This window comes from Phyllobates terribilis, unplaced genomic scaffold (genome assembly GCF_046119375.1).
Source record: "Phyllobates terribilis strain yellow unplaced genomic scaffold, ASM4611937v1 Scaffold_11__3_contigs__length_659146591, whole genome shotgun sequence".
Lineage (NCBI taxonomy): Eukaryota > Metazoa > Chordata > Amphibia > Anura > Dendrobatidae > Phyllobates > Phyllobates terribilis.
Window position 1 is genome coordinate 189,244,842 of NW_027362771.1, and position 21,416 is coordinate 189,266,257.

Here is a 21,416-nt window from a genome sequence, read left to right on the forward strand (position 1 = left end):
TAAATCTATACATACCTGTATGGCCCATAGTACAGGTTTAATTGCAGAGAAATGTGTTTTTATAAACTCCGTTTTGCACAGGTTTGGCGTCCCCCGGATGCCAAGAAATCCCCGCCTATGTGTTTAGTTATCATATTCCTCCCTCCCCTGCATGTCACAGGGCCCTGTGACGTGCACTGTTCTCCCTGAGTTTACAGGCATGTGCAAACCGCCGCTCACACACAGCGCTCTTTGTTTCATCCCGGCCCAGTCTCTCCGTGCACTGCGCCGCAGGGTTCTATTGTTCAGGCTCCAGGAAGTGACATCGACTCCCCGGCGCTTGCGCAATAGAACCCTGCAGCGCAGTGCACGGAGAGACTGGGCCGGGATGAAACAAAGCGCGCTGTGTGTGAGCGGGGCTTTGCGCATACCTGCGAAGTCTGGGAGAACAGTGGCCCTGTGACGTGCAGGGGAGGGGGGAATATGATAACTAAGCATATAAGTGGGGACTTCGGGGAATAATAAACAGATAGGCGGTGATTTCTTGGCGTCCAGAGGAAGCCAAGCCTGTGCATAATGGAATTTATAAAACACATTCCTCTGCAATCAAACCTCTACTATGGGCCATACAGTTATGTATAGATTTACTTTTCTATTACTTGTATGCACATAGTAGAGGTCTGATATCGCCCAGGGGGTGACACATTCCCTTTAACCCCTTAAAGAGTATCTATGGGGTATTGTCAAGAGGAAGAGGAGAGACACCAGACCCAACAATGCAGACGAGCTAAAGGCTGCTATCAAAGCAACCTGGGCTTCCATAACACCTCAGCAGCGCCACAGGCTGATCGTCTCCATGCCACGCCGCATTGATGCAGTAATTGATGCAAAAGAAGCCCCGACCAAGTATTGAGTGCACTTACTGAACATACATTTTAGTAGGCCAACATTTCGGATTTTAAAAACATTTTTCAAGCTGTTGTTATAAAGTATTCTAATTTACTGAGATAATGACTTTTGTGTTTTCATTGGCTGTAAGCCATAATCCTCAACATTAACAGAAATAAACATTTGAAATAGATCACTCTGTTTGTAATGACTCTATATAATATATGAGTTTCTCTTTTTGTATTGAATAACTGAAATAAGTTAACTTTTTGATGATATTCTAATTTTGTGAGAAGCACCTGTATGTGTTCTGAAAGTAAACCGAACAAGTGATATATTCCTTTCTGTTTCTGAACTTCATAATTTTCTATAACTACTAAAATTGTGTTCTAACTTCAAAATTGAAGGACAACTACTACAAAGGCAATCATTACACGGGTACACAAAGTAAATGTCTCTTTATTAACACAATGCTTTGAAATGTCCATAAATATCAAATATACATCTAAAATAACAATCTTTATAGGCAGTGTGTTGACTGAATATATCATATATATCTCATATATTTCCATAATTGGCAAACTGAAGAGTAATTTGGCAGTAGTTACAATTGTAATACTATCAATTGTGCTATCTAATTAAAATTAAAGTGTTTAATTCCAATATAAATGAAGAAAAATACACAAAACATAAAATTGTGCTAAATCATAGCATAATTTGAATAGAACACATTTTACTTATACAGAAATATATTATTTGACATAGTGCACTATTGAATCACTTAAATATATTAAGAAACATTTTTAAAAATGAAATAAATACTCAATCGTAGAGAAAATGTATTGCAAACTGCAAAACTGTAGTATATATATATATAAAACAATATATATAAATGTATATATACATATATATTTATATATATATTTATAGTGTGAACTTTTGCATATTTGTAATTTACAAAGTGCAATTGCCTGTTAAAAATAAATAAGCATAAGCAATGTTAAAAAATTATTTTTTGCAGTCTATATTATTAAAACTTCTAAAACTATTTCAATTTATCTAATGCTAGTAGAGAATTGTTATTGTATGTTAGATGTCACATGCACTCACTAGAACATCTATTGTTGTATGGTTGGGTTTTATTGATAGGCCTAGGAACACATAATAACTGATCACATGTATTCCTTATCTTAGAGGGAATATGTGTGGCATATATATATTTTATCTATTTTGATTTGTGAAATGTTTATAAGTCATGAGGAAAGAGCATGCTGCATTAGAGGGAAAGTGACTGTGATAGTAGACTATCAACATTACAAGGATTGTTAACACTTGAAGGTTGCAGGCAACCTCCTAATGGTTGACCTAAAGTGTGCCTATAAATGATTTGGATCGTTTCTTCACCGGAAACAGCTTTGAAATTCATACATTAAAGCATAAATGTCCCCCTTGTTCCACACACAACCAAAAAACTCTTATCTGCCTATTGCTTCCACTAGGATCTGCATGCTGTTTGGTTTTACAAGCATAGTGCAAGATTCAAAAGAATAAAAATGCTTTTTAAAGCATAACAACAGTGAAAAATAAAAATGTCACAGTGCCCTTAGATCTACAATACCTTCTGCCCCATTCACTCACCGAAAATGACCAGTATCTGCCAAGTCACAACTACAATGAGCTGCAGCCTCATCACTGGCGTTTTTTACCCAAACCTGTCTGCCTGCATAATAATAGAGACTGCTCCCCTCTTCCCTTACATTGCACATCTACATAATGCTGGTTAGCAGATGCTCCTGTGATCACAGGACTTTAGTAATTAGAAGTACCATCTGCATACACACAAACAGCTCATATCCAACCTGGATAAGCAACTTAAAGAAGTTGTTACTACTTGGACAACTCCTTGTCATACCCCACACTTGGCCTCAATAAAATAATATAGCCTATACTCCCCTCCCCTGCCGCCTCCGTTCCCGCGGTGTCAGCACTCGCTCTCTCCAGGGCTCCTGTGCAGTTGTTGTGACACGTGGCCCCGGTGCCCAATCAGCGCTGGCGTCACTGTCCCCACCTCCTGTCAAATTGAACATGAAGAAGAAGTCAGAGATCATCTGCAGCGCGGACTTCCTCTTTATGTTCTCTTTGTCTGAAGGCGGAGACAGTGATGCCAGCGCTGATTGGGCCCTGGGGTCACGTGTCACAACCGCACAGGAGCCCCGGGGAGAGTGAGTGCTACCACCACGGGAACGGCGCTGGCATGGGAGGTGAGTATTGGCTTTTTTATTTTATCTGGGCCAAACATTTAGATAACGAAGAAGTTGTCCAAGTAGTGGACAAACCCTTTAAGTTATTTTAGCTATCTCTCTATTTCCTGAAACTAACATCAGCAGGGACTGATTAAAGGTCCATTTACACTGCACGATTATTGTGACCAAGTGTTCCTAGGACCTCTCTTTCATTATGAGATCACCTTCTAAATGAAATAACAAAGAAAAAGCATAGCGTAGAGTTCTAAAAGAACAATTATTAGGAATTTGATCATTTACTAACACAGGTATTTTCTGGGCATTTTAGTTTTAATCCATTAAAGAATGGATGCCAGCATTTTTGGAGGTAAAGACAGTGACACATCTTCTTACCATTTTATTAGCCCTCCTATTGACTTCTAGTGTAAAGTATTGAGCATCCTCTCAGCAGAAACCACCAGTACATGTTATTTCTTTTAGATGCTTGGTGTCTTTGAAGGTCTGAACTTTTAAAAATGTTCAAAAATCTAAACATATAAACAGCAAGTCGTTTTCCTATACAAATTATTTAAACAATTCTTTTGGTCATTTTGTTAGAACTTTTTCTGACTTTTATTTACAGGACCCACTCAAAAAATGGTGGAAAAATACACAGAGTGAGCATATCCTTATTAGTCAGATTTTTATTCACCTACATACTATTCTCCCACTTAAAAAATCCGCATAAGGTAATGAAAAAGCTTCAGGAACAAAGAAGTGAGTGAAAATAATGGCCTCCAACAGAGTATGTACTTAACTGCAATATTACAGCTTTTTCACTACGTTCTACTGTCAGTGTTTCATATTCTGTACTCTTTTCAGTAGTGGTAACATTAGTGGCTCTGATTATTATTCAATGTTTAATGCCTTCCCTCACTTCCTATCAAATTACTTTAAAAACAGCCTATAAATATATGTCTCTAATGGAACTAGAAATGTTAGATTTTCAGCTACAATATGCTGAGAGTATTACATACAATGAATTTCTAGTTTTCTTTTTTATATAGGAAATAAGTAGTTTCAAATCTGTGCTACCTGAAATAAAAAATAAAAGTTAAATTGATGGTGCTAATGAAATGCTATTGTATTATCTTCTAGGCATATACATCCAATATTGGCATTTGATACTCTTGAATATAATGATCTAAAAAATGCTAAAAATATTCTACAAAAATATTAAAATATCTACAAAGCTACGAAAATATGGCAGTAAAAAGTGAAAAAAAGACCACAATGTTATTCAATAATTCAAAAGTGAAACCTGAAGCAATATTTCTGTGAAAACTTCATGATAATTTATTTCTCTTTTCTAAGGGGTAAATATTCAAAAAGAGAAAATACATAGTAAGTACAAAACCAAAAAATATCTCATATCCTACCAGCTGCTGCTAGTCAGTATAAGTGCCACGGAAAGTAACAACTTACTTATTGTACAATAGATAGTGAACATACAGTACTGTATGTGAACTGTTCTAACTTCTGACCTTGGTGTAGGTGACTGTAATGCTGTGTACAAGTTTACCAGAATGTAGTAAGCACCAAGCATGACTATTAAAGTGAAACTCCCATAAAGACTACCTCTATGAGAAGACCACCCCCTTCTCCAGGCCAGATTTTCTGTGACAGATTGTCAGTTTCACTATATGCTCGGAAATATCAACCATCTTCTTCTTTGACAAGATGACCTTTCACCAGAAGACCACTTTTCAATGAAATCCTGGCTGATAGCCTCGAAGAGATTTCACTGTAAATTACTTGAAATAAGAACATGGAATATACCTCTGCTTTCTCAAAATTTCCTCAGCTTCTTCAAAGCAACAGACTACAATTACTTCCGAGCAAGTGAATTTCGAATGCTCATAAGGAAAGTCTCTCCAAGCTATGATTTAACGAATGCTATGAAGTATTACATTTTCTGTTCTTCTTGGCACCTGGTATGTCTAGACAGAAAGATAAATGTTGTTGGAGAGATTTGGCATTGTGCCTGATCACAATCTTGTCTCTTGCACCTCTTCTTCTGTTTCTTCTTGTAGGGCAGTGATTTTGGGTCTGGACTTTCTCTTACTGGAGTTCCGCCGGTGTAAGGGAAACAGTTTCAAGCGATCAGAGTGACTCATCGCCTGTTTGAAGAAACTCTTCTCATTCATGAGTTTCTGTATGGAATCATATTGTCGCACTGTATTTTCTTCTATCACCTAAAATAAAAGGATTTGGAGACATTTTTTAAACACTTGAAGAAATATTCTGATGATGGTGGGGCTACATGGCGACTTTGGCTGCGACATGTTTCACGGCCAAAGATTGCTAGGTGTCACAGGTACATCACATCAATACTAGTCAATGTGGTCACACTGCAACCCTGAAGATAATTGTGACTGCAACAAGCAAGTCACAAAAAGTCAAACCGCATCCGATTTTTTTGTGACTTATTTGTCACGGTTGCTGTACCCTCAGAGTCAAAATCCAACCACATTGACTTGTATTGCGCTGTGATGTAGGAGCAGCACCTAGAGATCTTTGGCCTCACGAAAATGTGGTTAATGTCACCATGTAGCCGTACTCTAATGGTCTTTCCCCATTATTATTATTATGTTTGTTCCTTTCATTTAATAGCAGTAGTTAATTGTTCTATTTTTAGTTTACTGTTGTATTCTCCATGATATAAAGGTTCTGGAGTATCACTCCTTATTACTCTGTGTTCTGCCTTTCCTCTGTAATTGCTGTAGAATATTTATGAAACAATTGACAACTGGATGTTGCCATTGCACTAGTCAAAAAGGTGTGTCGATACAAGAGTTGTCCCCAACTTTTCTTACTTTGAAATACACATTCAGCGGGATCCCTCTCACTTATACCATAGTGACACCAAGAATCCCACAGTACCAATATGATGGCTGCCAAAGCTTCCCTACAGAAAGCACATTCACCATACTATCACACCCAGCTTCAAGAACCTCTCTAACTGGCAGTATCATCCTACCCTCCCATCCCCACCAGTATACACGCATCCAGGACTGCTCTTCTGTGCACGGCTACGCACATATGTCAGCATCTGAGCAGTTTCTCTTCATAATTGTTTGCTAAACCTGGTGCTAACACACCAAGCTGGTGGACAGGCGCGAGCCACACAACATGGGCCAGCGAGCGCCATGTGGCTTCTGGGCCACAGGTTGGGGACCCCTGACCTACACAGTCTGATACAGTCAACACTAATTGGGCAATTTTAGAATATGTAGGAACACGCCTGCAGCTGTCAATTTATTAATATTTAGGAGGAATGGCAAAATGTAGAGTTATGAGAAAAGATACTTCAATGTTGTTATTTCATGGTTAATGCAAGCATCTACTAAATTAGACAGGTCAGAAGACATAAGTCCTCAGTAAGTCAGATTCCTGCTGTCCACTCCCACTTCAACAGATTGAAATGCCCATGTTAACAATTAAATAATCATAAGAACCAGAAATTGTCTATAAAATTGATGTGTTTATATACAGTCATGGCCGAAAGTGTTGGCACCCTTGAAATTATTCCAGAAAATGAAGTATTTCTCCCAGAAAATTATTGCAATTACACATTTTGTTATACACATGTTTATTTCCTTTGTGTGTATTGGAACAACACAAACAAAAGCTGAGGAAAAAAGGTAAATTGGACAAAACTTAACACGAAACCCCCAAAATGGGCCAGAGAAAATTGTTGGCACCCTCAACTTAATATTTGGTTGCAGACTCTTTGGATTAAATAACAGCAATCAATCGCTTCCTATAACTAGCGGTGGCAGAGATAGAAGCAGAGTGCTGGTGCTGCCCTCACATCTCTCACAGAGATGTGGCGATGCAAGAAACTAGAGAATAGCTGCAGTGCTGCCCCCTGTTCCAGGATGGGTGATGGATGCTGCAGGGAAGTGAGTGCAGCCCCAGACTCCACCATATTTGAGGCAGCAAAACAACCTCCACCATATTTGACTGTAGGTACTGTGTTCTTTTCTTTGGAGGCCGTATTCCATTTTCGGTAAACAGTAGAATGATGTGCTTTACCAAAAAACTCTATATTGGTCGCATCTGTCCACAAGACGCTTTCCCAGAAGATTTTGGCTTACTCATGTCCATTTTGGTAAACTGCAGTCTTTTATGTTTCTGTGTCAGCAGTGGAGTCCTCCTGGGTCTTCTGCCATAGCATTTCATTTAATTTGAATATCGACGGATAGTTCATGCTGACACTGATGCATCCTGAGTCTGCAGGACAGCTAGAATTTCTCTAGAACTTGATTGGGGCTGCTTATCCACCATCCGGACTATCCTGCATTGCAACCTTTCATCATTTTTTCTCTGCCATTTACGTCCAGGGAGAATAGCTACAGTGCCATGGGTTGTAAACTTCTTTATTATGTTGCGCACCATGGACAAAGAAACATCAAGATCTCTGTAGATGGACTTATAACCTTGAGATTGTTAATATTTTTCAACAATTTTGGTTCTCAAGTCCTGAGACAGTTTTCTTCTCCTCTTTCTGTTCTCTATGCTTAGTGTGGAACACACAGACACACAATGGAAAGATTGAGTCAACTTCACCCCTTTTTATCTGGTTTCAGGTGTGATTTTCATATTGCCCACACCTGATTTTTGGCACAGGTGAGTTTTAATGAGAATCACATGCTTGAAACAAAGTTGTTTACCCACATTTTTGGAAAGGTGCCAACAATTTGGTCCAGCCCATTTTTGGAGTTTTGTGTGAAATGATGTCTAATTTGCCATTTTTTCTTTGTTTTTTGGTGGTGTTCCAGTACACACAAAGGAAATAAAAGTGTGTAATTGCAATAACTTTCTGGGAGAAATACTTCATTTTCTGGAACAATTTCCAGGGTGCCAACACTGTTGTATACATACACACACATATATATATATATATATATATATATATATATATATATATATATATATATATATATGCATAAATATATATATATATATATATATATATATGCATAAATATATATACATACATATATATATATATATTATAATACTACTAGTAACAATACTAAAATATATGCTGATACTAATAGTAAATATACTAATGCTATATCCATTGCTGTTTTGCTGAAAGGTAACTATTCTATTCTGCTTTTATGATAAATATCAAAGAAAACTTCCCCTAAATGAAGAATTTTGTATTCAGTTAGACCCCGTGTGTCTTAATAATTGAGTTATTTATTATTTTTTGCCCTAACGCAGCACACTGAAATTATCCACACAAGATATGGCACTAGAACAATTGTACACCATTCCTAAGGTTCAAAAAGCAATGGCACATTGAACTTTGGGATCGCAGAACAATGGCTTACTTTCTCGGCTAATAAAAGATTAAGCAGCGCTGATATAATCTGATGTTTGGTGTATGGATTGTACTAGAATACAAGGAACTTACACTGAGTTTTCTGTGCACCATTTCAGTAAATATTTTTAATTATTATTAAGTCAGTGCAATACAATGTGTGAAGGGCATTAATAAGATCTTGGATGTTAATGAGTTTGTAAGAAAAATTATGCAGGAATCCCCTAATTAAAAAATATCAGTTCAATTTTACAAAAGCTGTATATACTTAGCCACCTTACTTATTGCAGGGACGTAGCTAATGGGGTGGGGGTGCGCCACTAAGCCACTCTGCTTAGGCTAGATTATTTAACTACAGAGTTAGGGCAGTATATTACATATTTTACCTCAGGTGACCCAGATGAAGGAAAATCTAACTACAGAATTGCATTTTGTGATGCAGGTTTTATTTTTTGGGGGGGTCGGTAATGGGGCATTTGGAAAATGCTACTCACAACACTAGAAATAGACACTAGGGTAAGTAGGGACAGTTAATTTAAAAATCTAAGAAACATGAGAGAGGGACAAGGGGACTTTGAGCTACAGGAGGCTTAGACATTTCTGCAGGATGCACTGGCATCAGCTGTACGAGGAGGAGAGAATCGAATACTAAAGTTTGTTGTTCTGTGATATGATCCAACTAAATGTTAAATATTTGCCTCTATAGATGGTCACCAGGTTGGCACTGTCTCTATATGTGACAGATGTTATTGTAATGGTCATCATATCAGTTGTGTTATTAAAACATATGGAACAACCTACCAGGAAGAACTGACATTCGAGCATGGCTTCTAGCCTGTGTTCAGACAAGATGACTGTACAATTTGCAAATGCGTGCTTCAGAGTCTTCCTAATAATCTGAAAAGTGCTGTAAGAAAATCAAGTCAAATTTATTGATAACTGAAAATGCATCCTGCATGAGGTGTGATCATATTGGTGATATTCTAAAACCTTACATTGGATCTAAGTGAGCACTAGGTTCATCCAGTAGAAGAATCTTGGCTTTGCTAAGAACAGATCTGGCCAAACACACCAACTGTTTGTGACCATGACTTAGAACACATCCACCGTCCAGGAGCACAAAGTCCAACTGACCTGGAAACTGCTCAATGATAGACTTCAGTCCAACCTGCAAAATAGAAGAAATACATTTGCCGGAATATGTTTATTTTTTTAACAACTGTATTTTTACTTAAAAAAAAGCAGTACGATTAGAGGGAGGAGGAATGCTAAGGATTTTTTAAGTTCTTAATTTCACTTCTATCAGTCTCAGGATTCGTCTTCCAACCATTTTGGCTGCAGATTCCATTTCTCTAGGGTAATTTATAAAATGGCATAAGTTATATAATTGGTTCTTGTGGGCAACTGTACTTTACACCATGTCTCAGCCTCAATCTAGCGGGAGGGTCGTGTTCATGTATAACTGTTGTTCCCTTTGAAGTTCTTCTGACACATTTATTTTAGCAAATAAATACTTGTACTCCATATAAAGTTATTTTTTTCTTAAACCCTGTATTGTGATGTTCCTCTTTTATTTCTCCTTGAAAAGTATGTACAAGTTGACTGTCAGCAGTGTTTGGACAGTGTCGTATGGTTCATGGGTTCACTGCTTTGACATAGAATATGGCACCTAGTTAGCAATGTATTCATATGTTTCCAGAAGGAATAAGAGAGAGCACATAATAGAGTTAGAAGTTCCACAATTGTACCCTTAATGTGACCGTTTTTTCCACATCTGATAAAATCAAATGTAGCATCAGCTTTTCTCAGACATGTAGAGATAAAAAAAGGCTTCTCCACCTTCTCCATTCTGTCAGTCTGTGAAAATCGGACTGCACTCGGATATCATCCAAATGCAGTCCGATTTTTTTCACGGACCCATAGACTGGCATTGCTGATTTTGATCCGAAACTGGGATGTCACCGATCTTTTCCGTGGACCACGGAAAAAAATCAGACATGAGCACAGCCCCATAGAATATCATTGGTACAGGCGCTATTTGTGAAATCAACAGATAGCACTCGGATGCGAAAATCAGTTGTGTGCACAAGCCCTATGACTTGCCTTGCTTTGAATATTTCACATTCAGTTGACTACAGTATTATCTAGTAAGAATATGTCAAGACTATTTGCCAAAAACTAAAAATGTCACTTAGTCATTGGTTTTCAAGTAGTAAAAATATACTCAGAACATTATTCCCAGACATGTAACACCACTATCTTTCCACAAGGTGGCAACACTGTATGAAAAATCTCAAACTAATCTGTGTTTAACAATGAAACATTTGAATGTCCTTAACCATGTCCTTAACCGAGTCCTTTGACATCAAGAGGAAATGGAAGCACATATCGAGCAAGCAGCCTTTGTTATTTGTGTAATTTTGTCGGGATGTTCACAATACAGCCCATTGTCAGTTCCAGTCATTTTGTAATCCATGTCACGCAAATAATGCAATTGTTTTACCTCTTCAGTCACTTTCCAGATTTCTTCATCGCTGTGTTTTCCGTAAGGGTCAAGGTTTTTCCGGAATGTCCCAGAAAATATGAACACTTTCTGTATGAGAGATAAGAATGAAGGATCAAGAATTATTTTTCTGGGGTTTTCAGCGGCTCGGCAGAATTCTCAGTGTTTGTAGAACGGAGCACTGAACTTCCTTGTGTAATGTAATAGAAGATGAGCCGATACGTCTTACAGAAAAAAAGGATTCTGTTTCCTCCTGAGGTTGAATGAACATATTTGTTACGTGCTTCATTACAAATGGCCTCCTTTATTTCATTCATTTTCAAATAAATGAGTCCACCAAATCTGTATTTATTTTTAGAAAACAATAGAGAGAATTTTTATTATTTCCCATATAAAGTACAGGCTTGTCTTCCTACAATAATGACTTTCTATGCCATCATATCCATCCTAAAAACCATGGACTTTATTTCTCACCTTCTCAATTTGTAAATGGCATCTGATCTGCAGCAGAATGTAATAGTGAAGGAGAAACTGAGCAGATTGATATATAGGGAACAGATTAAGTAATCTCTTCCTACTACTGTATGCTTTGCCTTTTAATTTTGTACTAATCAGATTTTCCTGGATAAATAATGCTATAGATTGGTTGGTATAATGGTACAGGAGATAATTATCCAACAATTATCATGCTGAACTTCATTGGCCGATAGTGATAAGACACAGAACCCGCGGCCTGGGGCAACATCAGAGCTTGTCCCACCTAACCTTATACATTCAATTATTTCAACAGGAATTCAACTGTTCCTGGCTTGTTGGCTCGTATTAGTCAAGATGCTATGGGGTATACCTGGGGTATTGGCAAATTATTTATAATGCTAAATAATATATTAATTAATATTATCTTAAAAGGAAGCCCAAACTGACAGTATAAACTGACCTCAGGGGAAACAGCTCCAATAAGAATAACACCTTTAGGTCACGGCCCCACTATCAGTATTTGGTCAGTATTCGGTCAGTATTTTTTCTCAGGATTGGGAGCCAAAACCAGGTGAGGAACAATCAGAAAAAAGGTATAATAGAAACAAGTCACCAATTCTGCATTTATCACCCACTCCTGGTTTTGGTTCCCACTCCTGAGAAAAAATACTGACTGAATATTGACAATGGGGCTGTGGCCTTAGTGTTATAATCCCTGCCTATGTTATGTAGAAATAGAACTTTACTCAAATACACTAATTAAGCTGCTCAGTGTACCCTTGGCATGGCTAAACACTTTAATGTACTGTTCCGGCCCCTCATTTTTCTACGTCCTTCACTGGTGATTGATAGTTCTAGCTTACTGGAGAGAGCACTGTGTGCAGAGAAAGATCACGCAAGCCAGTGATGGCAGGCGGGGTATGTAAGACCAGTGGAATAGTGCACTGAGCCTCTTGGCTACGCCCAGGGTGCGCCAAGCAGCTTAATTAACATATCTTATTAAACTTCAGTTTCTGCAGAATGGAGGAAGTGATTAAAACACTAAGGCCACGGCCCCACTATCAGTATTTGGTCAGTATTTTTTCTCAGGAGTGGGAGCCAAAACCAGGAGCGGGTGATGAATGTAGAATTGGTGACTTGTCTCTATTATACATTTTCTCGGGTGTGATTTTTATAGGGCTATGTGGCCAAGAAAGCTATGTGCTTAGTTTACATGGTCAGTATTAAGAGTAAACCACTTAGAAGTAGACTAGACCCACCAAACGTTTGACAGTGGCTTAAGCTGTATTATAACAACATGTATGTAAGTACCTGGATAAGAATGAAGTGATTAACCAGAGTCAGCATGGGTTTGTAACTAACAAGTCATGTCAGACTAACTTAATTTCCTTCTATGACAGAATCACTGACTGGGTGGATCAGGGAAATGCTGTAGATATAGTATATCTTGACTTCAGCAAAGCATTTGACAAAGTATGTCACACCATCCTTATTGAAAAAATTACCAAGTATGGAATGGACAAGGCAACTGTTAGGTGGATTTATAACTGGCTTAGTGATCGGGCTCAAAGAGTGGTCGTAAATAGCTTCACATCCAGTTGGATGAATGTCTCAAGTGGGGTACCACAGGGCTCCGTCCTGGGACCTGTATTGTTCAACATCTTTATCAATGATTTAGATGAAGGAATTGAGGGTAAACTGATTAAATTTGCTGATGACACAAAGCTAGGAGGGATAGCTAATACTAGAGAAGAGAGAGGGAGGATTCATAAAGATCTAAATAAACTGGAGCAGTGGGCTGTAACCAATAGAATGGTTTTTAACAGGGAAAAATGCAAAGTACTACATCTGGGCAATAAAAATGAAAAAAACATATACAAAATGGGAGGAATAGAGCTAAGCAACAGTACATGTGAAAAAGACTTAGGTATACTAATAGATCATAGACTGAACATGAGTCAACAGTGTGATGCAGCAGCAAAAAAGGCAAATACAATTAACAGAAGTATACAGTCTAGATCACGTGAAGTCATTATCGGACTTTACTCCTCTTTGGTCAGACCTCATCTGGAATACTCTGTCCAGTTTTGGTCACCACATTTTAAAAAAGACATTGACAAACTGGAGCAAGTTCAGAGAAGAGCGACCAGAATGGTGACCGGTCTGCAAACCATGTCCTATGAGGAACGGTTACAGGATTTGGGAATGTTTAGCTTGCAAAAAAGAAGACTGAGAGGAGACTTAATAGCTGTCTACAAATATCTCAAGGGCTGTCACATTGTAGAAGGATCATCTTTATTCTCATTTGCACAAGGAAAGACTAGAAGCAATGGGATGAAACTGAATGGGAGGAGACACAGATTAGATCTTAGAAAAAACTTTTTGACAGTTAGGGTGATCAATGAGTGGAACAGGCTGCCACGAGAGGTGGTGAGTTCTCCTTCAATGGACGTCTTCAAACAGAAGCTGGACAGACATCTGTCTGAGATGATTTAGTGAATCCTGCTTTGAGCAGGGGGTTGGACCAGATGACCCAGGAGGTCCCTTCCAACTCTACCATTCTATGATTCTATAAATATAGTTATCTAAATACAAAATTACAGGACCTACAGGAGGTGGTTTGGTCTATACCACTAATACACTATTTACACATTGTCCCATCGAACAGATAATACCTCACTTCCACCGATATTTAAAATGTAACTTTTATTACTTCATTAAAAGACAGCTGTGTCTCTTTACACCATTTAAAATTAGCAGTCGAGGTATAAATATGTTGCTGTAGAAAGCCAATATAGAACTAACAATACCACACTAGAGTGGCTACAATGAAGTAGTATTGATCTAGAAATATAAATCGATTGGACCAAAAGCCGGACACAATGTGACACATTTTAAGCCATGCTTCTTTTCTGATGAGCACAGAAAGTGACCAAAACACATAATAAATCTGATGCACAAGTTTCTGGTCAAAAGTAAGTAAAAAATGTGCTGCATTTAGCTTAGTAAATCAAGGGTGATGTCGAATGTTCAAAGTTATTCTTGAATTTCTGATATTTTATATTACTGGGTGACAGGCTCATAAGCTCATAAAGCATTATTTCTCTAAAATTCATTATATAGAATAGTATAAAGGAACGTTTCATGAGCGGGAACTCTAGTTATCTTCACTCAATAATTAAGATGCTAAACTGTTTAGTTATGCTTGGATTTAATGGAAACCTGTCAGTTCTGTATAAAGTAATAGCATAAGTCTGTCACTTATGTGTTAACATACAGTAGTTTTTGAGAACTTACATTATAATTTTTGCAGCACACAATATATTTTATATAGTTGAAGGAAGTCTTGCAGTACTTAACAAAAAATATCTTCAGTTGAATTACGTGTGCAAAGAAGTGTAACTTGATCTTGGTGCACAATGCAAAATCAGTACCAAGGCACCCACCTACCATACTGGTGTCTTTTTATGTGGTATAAGGGGGCTGGGACACCCTAAGCACCAGGGCCCAATGTGCTACCTACCGCTGCTATGGCTACACCCCTGTGCATGAAAGAACACTAAAGCCCTGTAGTAGAAGGGGCAGACACAGAAAGACAAGGGTCCCTATGCAAGTCCAATATATGGGGCCTTTAATGCACAATTCCACCTGCTTTGGAAGTGGTAGTGAGACCCTTTACCTCTTGGGCACCTGCACAGGTAGCACCAATGGTATGTCGGTCCCCGAATGGTAGAATAATGATAATAAGGCCATTCAGTATAGCATACCAGTATTTGTAAGCCAAAACCAGGAGTGGAACAATCAGAGGAAAAGTATAATAGAAACACGTCACCACTTCTGTATTTTTCACCCACTCCTGGTTTTGGCTTACAAATACTGATGTGAAATACTGACCAAATACTGATAGTGTGAACGTGGTCTAATGGTAATGGTAGAATATGATGTGTCTGAATAAAACAAATGAACAGGGCCATGACAAAGACTTAAATAGATTATCCACTACTTTTACATTGATGACCTATCCTTAAGATAGGTCATCAATGTCTGTTCGGCCGGGGTCCAACACCCGGAACCCCCGCCGATCAGGTGTTATTGGTGTCGGTGGCCGCTGGCCAGAAGTACTCACTTGCTGAGCTGTTCCATCTACTTGTAGTGGCCGCCGCAGGGTACTACACATCCGCCTCTTATTGATTTGAATAGGAGGTGGATGTGCAGTACCAAGCCCCAGATACTACAAGTAGACAGCCAGCTCCGCAAATGAGTACTTCGGGCCAGCGGCCGCCGCCACCGATAACAGTTGATCGGCAGGGGTGCCGGGTGTCGGACCCTGGCCGATCATGTAAAAGTAGTGGACAACCTCTGTAATAGGAAAGATACTTTATACACTGTCTACATTGGCACATTTGCTTTTTCGCATAAGAATGTTGCATTATGCTTTTGTCTAAGTTTTGTGTTTGCAAATAAAAATCAATAATGTGAAAACAAGCTTTTCATACCTCATGACAGCAAATATACCTAGCTCTTAAGCAAACAATAAGAAGTGTTGCTGAGAACTCCTATAATCCTCCCATTAACACAGCTGACTTAGAGGTTAAATCCTGCAGAAACATAACGTACTTGAGGTCAACAAGGGGTACTCTTAGGCCATGTTCAGATGTGCTGTTTTTTAGCAAGTAAATGGGGTTTTACAAAACTCCAGTTACATGTGGCTGACAAAATTCTGAGCAGTAGTATGCTGCAGATTATGATATGGAAACATTACTTGTACAATTACTTGTAGATAGGGTACTATAATTTGTGCAAAAAAGGAAAAAGAGGTCCTCCAGTGATGGCAAACAGTTAAAAATTTGTCTTTATTGTGGAAATATTATTATAATATAATAAAGTTGGTTTGTTCCTTTTTTTCAGCACATCCCACAGTTGCTGGATCTGATAGAGATCATTGTCATGTTCCTCAAACTATTTCTAAACAATTTTTCACAGTGTGGAATGGCTCATAATCCTACTGAAAGAGCCACCACCATTAGGGAATACTGTTACTTGGTCTGCAACAATGTTTAGATTATTGATACATATCAAAGTAAAATTCATATATATTTTCCACTACTCCATGGTCCATTTTGGATGCTTACATGCCCATTGTAAGCGGTTTTGGCTGTGGACAGCAGTCAGAGTTGGTGCTCTGACGAGTGAGCAAAGTCTGATACACTATGGGCCAGATTCATCAAGGCTAGCGTAGTGTACGCTCACGTTACACAGTCTTGCTGGAGAGGTGCCGTATTTACTAGGAGGCACACACCACTTAATGAATTTGGCGCATCTTCTGAGTGACGTACTTCTCCATGCATTGCGTCAGAAATGTTACTCAAGTCAGGGAGCGCAGTAGCATTTCTGCTGTACAAAACACCGTCACTTTTGATGGCTACGTGCCATCTCGCACCGGCTCTTTCCCAGTTGTGCCCATTTCGGCAGAGCTGATTCCAACTGGTATGAAAACATCAAACGTCACAAAATTTTTGAACTCTGTGCTGCGCAAAAATTACTTTTCAAAACTTTTACGCAACTTTTCATGTGCAAACACTTTGATGAACCGGCCTATGTGTGTTCTGACTCCTTCCTATCATAGCTAACAATGACATTTTCAGCAACTTGTGCCTCACTAGTTTCTGAATAGAAAAGGACCATAAAGGCTGTTTTTTAACTCCCATGCATATCAGTAAACGTCTGTGACCTTATTCAATTGTTAACCAATTATCTGTCCTTTGAACATTTTTGGTATTTACTGACCAGTGAGAAAACCCCTGACAAGGCGTGAGATTTTCTGACCAAGTCATGTAGCCATTACAAAGTGATCCTTGTTAAAAGGGTGGTCCGGCACCTAAAATGTATTTTCTAAATATCTATCCTTACACCCTAACCACTTTTGTAATGAGCTTTATGAGTGACAACAGCACCACTAAATGATGATGATCCCTTTGAGGACAGTGCTAGAAGCTGTGGGGCGGCGCTGGTGTCACTCACTGCTTCTACCTCTGCCCACTGATGAAATCTTCTTTCAGTTTGAAGCTATGGCAGAGGCAGAGATAGAAGCAGAGTGCTGGCACTACCCTCACATCTCCCACATCGTCCATAATCCAGGATCCAGGGCATCTTCAGAGGGGGTGGCGATGCAAGAAACCAATGCTGCCCCCTGTTCCAGCAGGGGTGATGGATGCTGCGGGAAAGTGAGTGCAGCCCCAGACTCTTGTGACGTCACGTTTAAGACTCCTCTCAAACGAAACATCACAGAAGGTAGAGTAAAAAACAGTTCTAGGGATTAGTTAGAAAGGGAAAATTGTAGGGTGTTGTGAAATAAAGCAAACTCCAAAAGTGGTTAAGGTGTAAGGATAGATATATTTAGAAGATACATTTTATGTTCCAGACAACCCCTTTAAAGTCACTCAGGATCCTTGCCCATGATGTGTGTCATTATCATAAAACAATTAATATTCTTCACTTTTTCAGTAGTTGTTCTAGCTTTTGCTGATATATATAACTGTATATAGATAGATATATACACATCCATATATAGTCATGGCCGAAAGTGTTGACTCCCTTGAAATTGTAACAGAAAATGAAATATTTCTCCCAGAAAATTAATGCAATTACACATGTTTTGTTATACACGTTTCTTTCTTTTGTGCGTATTGGAACAACACAAAAAAACAGAGGAAAAAAGGTAAATTGAACATAATTTCACACAAAACCCCAAAAATGGGCCAGACAAAATTGTTAGCACCCTCAACCTTGTATTTGGTTGCACACCCTTTGGAATAAATAACTGCAATCAATTGCTTTCTATAACCATCAACAAGCTTATTACAACTCTCAACTCAAATTTTTGACCACTCTTCTTTTGCATACTGCTCTCATATTTGAAGGGTGCCTTCTCCTAACATCAATTTTAAGATCTCTCCACAGGTGTTCAATGGGATTTAGATCTGGACCCATTGCTGGCCACTTCAGAACTCTCCAGCGCTTTGTTTCCATCCATTTCTGTGTGCTTCTTGAAGTATGTTTGGGGTCGTTCTCCTGCTGGAAGACCCATGACCTAGGATGCAAACCCAGCTTTCTAACAGTTCTAACGTTGGTAATCTTCAGATTTCATGATGCCTTGCAAACAGTCAAGGCACCCAGTGCCAAAGACAGCAAAACAACCTCAAAATATCTTTGAACCTCCACCATATTTGACTATAGGTACTGTGTTCTTTTCCTTGTAGGCTTCATTCTGTTTTCAGTAAACAGTAGAATGATGTGCTTTATCAAAAAGCTCTATCTTGGTCTCATCTGTCCACAAGACACTTTCCCAGAAGATTTTGGCTTACTCATGTACATTTTGGCAAGCTGCAGTCTAGCAGCACCTACGTCTCCAGCCATAGCGTTTCATTTCATTCAAATGTTTACGGATAGTTTGTGCTGACACTGATGCACTCTGAGCTTGCAGGACAGCTTGAATTTCTTTGGAACTTGATTGGGGCTGATTATCCACCATCTAGACTACTCAGCATTGCAACCTTTCATCAATTTCTCCCTGCTGGCCACATCCAGGGAGATTAGCTACAGTGCCATTGGTTGTAAACTTCTTGATTATGTTGCGCACCATGGACAAAGGAACAATCAAGATCTCTGGAGATGGACTTGTAACCTTGAGACTGTTGATATTATTCAACAATTTTGGTTTTCGAGTCCTCAGACAGTTCTCTTCTCCTCTTTCTGTTCTCCATACTTAGGCCATGTGCCCACGTAGCGTTTTTCTAGCGTTTTTACGGCGTTTTAATGGCCGCAAAAAGGCTTGTAAAACCGTCTGACATGCAAAGCAATGTGATTTCGGATGTGCTGTGCACATGATGCGTTAATTAGCACGCCGAATTCGCATTGCGTTGCAAAACACAGCATGACTATTTCTACCGCGATTACGCTGCAAATTTGCGGCCATTGAGGAAACGCAGCAAACCCGCAGGTATATGTGGATTTGCTGCGTTTCAATTAAATTCAATGGTCGCGAATTCGTAGTGTAATCGCGGTGCGTGTGGTACCCAGGATGAAGAGGAGACTACAACTCCTCTTCATCCCGGCTACCACGCAGTGAAAAAAATAAATAAAAAAGTTAAAAATAAAAAACAACTGTATATTCACCTCTCCGGCGACCCCCGGTCTGCTCCCGGCTGCGTCCTCTCTCCTCAGCGTCCCGCGGTGTACTTGCAGGACCTGCGGTAACGTCATTTAGTCAGCTTATGGTCATGCGACCGCTGACGTCAGTGGTCAGGTGATGGTCGCGTGACCATCAGCTGACTAAATGACGTCACCGCAGGTCCTGCCAATACACCGCGGGACACCGAAGAGAGAGGACGCCACCGGGAGCAGACCGGGGCCGCCGGAGAGGTGAATATACAGGTTTTTTTTATTTTTAACTTTTTAATTCTTTTTTTTTTTACTATAGATGCAGCATTTAAGGCATCTAAGTTGGTCACACAATATAAATCCATGCCGGTTGCATGGATTTATATTGTGTGATTAACTTGTCAAGCACTTTTCCAAGTGATGGGCAAAATCGCTTGGAAAAGTGCTTGAAAAAAACTCATGCGAAAACGCATGTAAAAACACTGAAAAAACGCTGTAAATCTGCATGCGTTTTTTTCTGCCAGAGAGAGACAAAAACGCTCTGCATCAAATCTGCTACGTGGGCACATAGCCTTAGTGTGACACACACAGACACACAATGCAAAGATTGAGTCAACTTCTCCCCTTATCTGGTTTCAGATGTGATTTCCTTATTGCCCACACCTGTTACTTGCCACAGGTGAGTTTGAACGAGCATCACATGCTTGAAACAAAGTTGTTTACCCACAATTTTGGAAAGGTGTACAACAATTTTGTCTGGCCCATTTTTGGGATTTTGTGTGAAATGATGTCTAATTTTCCTTTTGTTTCAATACACACAAAAGAAATAAACATGTGTATAACAAAACATGTGTAATTGCAATAATTTTCTGGGAGAAATACTTCATTTTCTGGAACAATTTCAAGGATGCCAAAACTTTTGGCCATAACCGTACAGCAGCCATAATGTGTATGCCACTAATTGCATTTGCTAAATATGTTTGCAGAAAATTGGCAGATGCAGAGGTAAGAGCAGGAACGTTTGTGTAATGTTGTTTGCTTTCTATCGATGGAAAAAGTAAACTAATGAAAGAGCTATTCTATTTTCTATGTCACAATCTAAAAAAGTTAAACCGAACAAACAAGTCTCATACATAAGCTTGAGAATTCTTTGCCCATAGCGCAGTCTAACATAAGGAAGGAACACAACACTTAGGAGTCTCTAATTGTTTGTATTGTAAACTAATGCTTCTAAAAAAGGGAGGTAAACACTAAATTTTCATATACAGGTGCATCTCACTAAATTAGAATATCATTAAAAAGTTAATTTATTTCAGTTCTTTAATACAAAAAGTGAAACTCATATATTATATAGAGTCATTACAAACAGAGTGATCTATTTCAGGGTTCCCCAACTCCAGTCCTCAAGTCCCACAAACAGGTCATGTTTTCCAGATTGCCTTAGTATTACACAGGTGATGGAATTATCACCTGAGCAATACTAAGGAAATCCTGAAGACATGATCTGTTGGTGGGCCTTGAGGTCTGGAGTTGTGGGACCCTGATCTATTTTAATTGTTTATTTCTGTTAATGTTGATGATTATGGCTTACAACCAATGAAAACACAAAAGTCATTATCTCAGTAAATTAGAATACTTTCTAACAGCAGCTTGAAAAATGTTTTTAAAATCCGAAATGTTGTCCTACTGAAATGTATGTTCAGTAAATGCACTCAACACTTGGTCGGGGCTCCTTTTGCATCAATTACTGCATCAGTGTGGCGTGACATGGAGGAGATCAGCCTGTGGCACT

At 38.9% G+C, this 21,416-nt stretch overlaps 1 protein-coding gene across 1 annotated transcript in view; it reads right to left on the reverse strand.

Annotated features, from left to right (window-relative positions):
• Nucleotides 1-1,310: 1,310 nt before the first annotated feature.
• The window catches only part of CFTR (CF transmembrane conductance regulator), a 229,417-nt gene continuing 209,311 nt past the window's right edge, over nt 1,311-21,416 (reverse strand). Inside the window, exons 24-27 of the mRNA XM_073651905.1 lie at nt 10,988-11,077; nt 9,480-9,652; nt 9,286-9,391; nt 1,311-5,344 (exon numbers count right to left, since the gene is read on the reverse strand). Of these exons, the coding sequence (XP_073508006.1) occupies nt 5,138-5,344; nt 9,286-9,391; nt 9,480-9,652; nt 10,988-11,077 (576 nt within the window). The 3' untranslated portion in view covers nt 1,311-5,137. The remainder of the gene's footprint in view (nt 5,345-9,285; nt 9,392-9,479; nt 9,653-10,987; nt 11,078-21,416) is intronic.